This window comes from Otolemur garnettii, unplaced genomic scaffold (genome assembly GCF_000181295.1).
Source record: "Otolemur garnettii isolate 467f Iridium unplaced genomic scaffold, OtoGar3 scaffold00050, whole genome shotgun sequence".
Lineage (NCBI taxonomy): Eukaryota > Metazoa > Chordata > Mammalia > Primates > Galagidae > Otolemur > Otolemur garnettii.
In genome coordinates, this window is record NW_003852445.1 from 7065297 (window position 1) to 7070348 (window position 5052).

Genomic DNA, 5052 nt, shown 5'->3' on the forward strand with positions numbered 1-5052 from the left:
GAAGAAAGAGCTGCTGAATAAAAAAAAAAAAAAAAAGATAAAAAATAAAAAAATAAAAATAAAATATCACTAGATGGGATTAACAACAGTTTAGACATTTCGGGGGGTGGTGGTGCCATACTATTAAACTCGAAGACAGCAATAGAAATTATCCAAATGAAACACCAAGAGAATTTTAGAAATGAATGAAAAGCACACACAACATACAATAGGCAGAAAGTAGTTATGAAAAAACTACTCAGGAGGCTGAAGCAGGAGGATTGCTTGAGCCCAGGAGTGAATCTTAATGGCACCACTGCACTCCAGCTTGGGTGACAGAGCCAGACTTTGTCTTTTTTAAAAAAATTTACCACTCCTTCCTTCAGCAGTTTACCACTTCCTCTTCTTGGCTCAGGGACACCATCCTTTTGTTGTTTTCACCTCTCTGGCACCTCTTTATCAAGTTTCTTGGCAGGCACCTTATTATCACTGCAAATTCTAAAAGTCAGTGTTCCTGTCCATTGCCCCAGGCCCTCTCTATGCTTCTTCTCTTGATGATCTTATCCAATATCAAGACTTTAAATGCACCCATATACCAATAGCTCCCAAGAGTATATCTCCAGCCCAAACTCTCCTCTGGGTTCAAGGGTAGTGTTTCGAACTGTCTACTTGAGCACTCCACTAGAATGTCTCAAAGGCATTTAAAGTTTACCGTGTTCAAAACTGAACATTCAGTTCTCCCCAACACAAAATAGTGACTCTGTCCTCACGATTCTTAAAGCCTGGGAGTCATCCTTTATGTTTCTACTCCTTTTCTCCTTTGCCCCTCCTTCCCCCACATCCATTCTAGCTGAGATTGCACCTCCAAAAGCTATCTGTGTCTACTTCTCTCTCTCTCCACTACCACCACCAACCATCATGGGCAGGCCACCATTACCTCTACCATGAATGATGACTATAGCCTTCTGAACTATCTCCCTAGTGCCACTTTTGCCCCACTTCAATCCGTTCTCCATGGAGTGGCCAAAGTGAGCTTTTCTTGAACTTTTAGACAGAGTCTCACTGTGTTGCCCCAGACTAGAGTGTGGTGGAGTCATCATACCTCACTGCAATCTCAGACTTCCGGGTTCAAGTGATCCTCCTGCCTCAGCCTCCTCCCCCACCCCCACCCCCGCACCACAAGTAGCTGGGACTACAGGTACTCACTATGACACCAGGCTAATTTGTCTATTTTTAGTCAAGAACCTGTCTCTGTCTCGCTCAGGCTAATCTTGAACTTCTGAGCTCAAGCAATCCACCTGCCTCAGCCTCCCAGAGTGCTAGGATTACAGGCATGAGTCACTGCACCCATTTCTTTTTATTTCTTTATATATATAGAGAGAGAGACAGGATCTCACTCTGTCAGGAGGCTGGAATGCAGTAGTATGATCATAGCTCACTGCAGCCTCCAACTCCTGGGCCCAAGTGATCACCCCACCTCAGCCTCCCAAGTAGCTGGATGTCATTGCACTAGCTAATTTTTTTATTTGTTTTAGACATGGGGTCTCACTATATTGTCCAGACTGGTCTCAAACTTCTAACCTCAAGTGATCTTCCTACATCAGCCTCCCAAAGTGCTAGGATTACAGGTGTGATCTATTGCACTTGACTTTTTGTTTTTTATTTTATTCTTCCCCCACCTCATCCTTCCTTAATCAAACATTACTTTAGAGAGATCTTCCGTAACCTCCCAATTTAGTCTAGGTTTCTCTGCTTTTCTCTCTCATAGCATCTTGTACTTTTCCTTCACGGCTTTGCCACAATTAGTAAATATTTATTTGTGATTATTTGTTCACTTTTTCTCCGGTTGCAAACTCCAAGAGGGCAGACCTACGGTCAGTCTTGATATTTGCTCTCCCTCACTATTGCTGAAAGTTTGCCACTTGTCCCCTAAAGCTACATCAGAAAAAGGCAAGAGATTTGAGGAGAAGGAAGAAAAGTTTATTATTTTTCTGGCAAAGAAGGAAAATGGTAGCTCAAAATCCAATTCCAGCTTCTGAGCAGAAGCATGGAGTTTTTAAAGGCTCTAATCCCACAATCCCATTTTGGGCCTGGACAATCTCTTGGCCTCTGCAACATTCTCCAGACTTCCAACCAGATTAAAGCCATCTTCTAAGAGGATCTCATCCCATCCATCTTCAGCTAAGCCCTTGTGACCTCCACCCAGATGATTCCCTTGAAGATGATTCCCCTGTGGTAAAAAGAATAGACTTTCCAGGCCCCTCCAGACCACTAGCCTATGGGAGGAAAGCACGTCAGTTCCCAAAAAGTTGAGGAGACAACTTTTTTCCAGGAACCATCACCCCTCATTCATTTAGAGTTGAGCACACAGCATGTGCTCAATAAATATTTATTGGATGAAATGCAACTCATCCGTGTGCATTGAAGTGATGGAAAACACTGCTCTGTTTATTAGGAGTAATTTTGATTCTCTACTTAAAAATCTGGATAAATGCTATCAAAGATAGGACCACAGGTAAGTGCCTTAGGTATTTCAGCCCACAGGCCCTCTTTCTCAAGTCTCAATTAACACTCTCCACTCATAATGTGTAGTTTTCTTTCTTTCTTTTCTTTTTTTGAGACAGAGCCTCAAGCTGTCGCCCTGGGTAGAGTCCCGGGGCATCACAGCTCACAACAACCTCCAACTCCTGGGCTCAAGCGATTCTCCTGCCTCCGCCTCCCAAGTAGCTAGGACTACAGGCGCCTGCCACAAGGCTCGGCTATTTTTTGGTTGCGGCCGTCATTGTTGTTTGGTGAGCCCGGACTGGATTCGAACTCGCCAGCTCAGGTGTATGTGGCTGGCGCCTTAGGCACAGGCGCCAAGCCCATAACGTATAGTTTGTGTAATGTGTAACCTGTAATATCAGGTTCAACCAAAATGCTGGTAATACCCCTAAAATCACAGACCAAGTAAAGGAGATTGTGACATGGTCTCTCTACACGTGGCACGTTTGCGTCCCCTGGCCGGAGGACAACGCCCGAGGCTCATCAGCTGCGCTCCAGCCTGCGTAGCGTACCACCCAGTCCCCAGCCCAGACCCGGGGGCTCCGCGGCCCTGCGGTAGGGAGCCGGCTCCCCGCCCCGCGTGACCCTTCCGTGCAGCATGGCGGCTCCCAAGGCCGCGGCCCAGGACAAAGTCTTCCGTACAGCAGGGCTGCTTAAAAAGGGCGATCCACGGCCGCTTCCGCCCAGCTACCGGAAGTTTCCGTTTGAAACCGAGGCGGTAGACCTGGCGGGCTGCGTGCCGGTTGCAGCCGAGTGTCTTCTGAGCAAGGGCGACGAGGACTACAAGCAGGAGGAGCTGGCACCTGGGTTCGGCTCTCCCGGGGCGAAGGACTGGGCTGGATCTGGGGGCAGACAGGATGGGCCGGGAAAGGAGATTTTCTCTTTTCCGACTCGGAGCTGGGACCGGCCGGGTCGCGCTGTCCCAGGGACCCCACCCCCACCCCCCGGCTAGTGCCCGGTGGCCCAGAGCTGAGTAACATTCACCTTGCACCTTCCAGGGCCCAGCCGTGCTGCCCAGTTACGATGACCAGTGTGGATAAGACCGTGTACTGCTTACAGGCTCCCTCTATGCCGAGCGACAGCCTGCCCGCAGGTGAGTGTCCACGCCGCCCTCTACTCACCACCCTGGGCACTGCGGCGGACTGGCCAGACTTGGTCAGGCACTGGAATGTGAGAATCTGATCTGTGGGTGGGAATGGGGGTCGCCGGCAGAAGGAGGGCATTCCGTCTGTTCTGACAACCTGCTCGACCCCCTGGAACCAGGCTGTGGAAGTTTATGATGGGAATTAAAGGAAAAGCCAAATGCTAGGATTTTAGACCTGTCCTGCACCCCTCTCCTGCATCTGTGCTGCTTTAATCAACTAGATTCACATTTCTGGCTATTATAGTATTATTCCCATTAAGCTACGAATCCCCTTCTGACCAGTTATCTGTTTTATTTATAGACTTGGGCTATCTTGAGGAATTGTTTGTTGTCATTTCAAGAGTGGGATCTATACAGTGTCTCTCATTAGCACATTCTCAATAACTATTGAGTGAAGTGAGAGAGTGGACTCAGGCCTAGCCCTGGGAGAACAAGAGACATGGTTAAAAACATAATTTTTAATCCCTGTGCCATCTTGCTTTTTGTTGTTTTGCTTGTGGCTGAAAGTCATCTCGTAGGGTCTGCAGCTATCAAGCTACCTAATCTAGAGATTATAGCATAGAATAAGCTTCAGATGCCAGAAAACTGTTGTGGGAGATTATGGAGCAGCTACGATCCCTTTCCAGATGATTCCACACAGCTGGTCGATGAGCAGTGGCAGGATTGAGCTGTGAAGTAAATAAGCTTTTCTCCAAAGGCTTAAAGGGTTCTATTTGTCTTGTGTTGCATCAGAACCACCTGAACTGAATGGTGGTCCTGGCACCTACAGGACTGGGAGTTGCTGGATCAGCTAGAGACAGGTCTCACACAGCTGTGTCTTTCCCTTAAATGCAGTGCCCCTCTGACAGCCACCAGTGAATAACTCTGCCAGCCAAGCGAGAGATTTTCATCTCTCTGCTTTCTATCCCTGTCCCCACTTTGTGATCATAGGTAACCGAGGCAGTAAAAGTTTTAGGCTATCTCTAAGGTTTTTTGTTTGCATTTAGAGCATGAATTGGTTGTTTGTTTTTCTTTTTCTTTTTTTTTGAGACAGAGCCTCAAGCTGTCACCCGGAGTAGAGTGCTGTGACATCACAGCTCACAGCAACCTCCAACTCCTGGGCTTAAACGATTCTCTTGCCTCAGCCTCCCAAGTAGCTGGGACTACAGGCACCTGCCACAACGCCCAGCTATTTTTTGGTTGTAGTAGTTGCCATTGTTGTTTGGCAAGCCCAGGCTGGATTTGAACCCACCAGCTCTGGTGTGGCTGGTGCTTTAGCCACTTGAGCTACAGGCGCTGAGCCAAGTTGGTTGTTTTTAAGCTTCAGCTTTTTGGGGGGGTTTTTGGTGTGTGTGTGTGTGTTTTTTTTTTTTTTTTTTGAGACAGAGCCTCAAGCTGTCCCCCTG

At 47.6% G+C, this 5052-nt stretch overlaps 1 protein-coding gene across 1 annotated transcript in view; it reads left to right on the forward strand.

Moving 5' to 3' along the window:
- Window positions 1-3121: 3121 nt before the first annotated feature.
- The window catches only part of KNSTRN (kinetochore localized astrin/SPAG5 binding protein), a 13387-nt gene continuing 11456 nt past the window's right edge, over window positions 3122-5052 (forward strand). Inside the window, exons 1-2 of the mRNA XM_003791718.2 lie at window positions 3122-3330; window positions 3522-3616. Coding sequence (XP_003791766.1) covers window positions 3122-3330; window positions 3522-3616 — 304 coding nt within the window. The remainder of the gene's footprint in view (window positions 3331-3521; window positions 3617-5052) is intronic.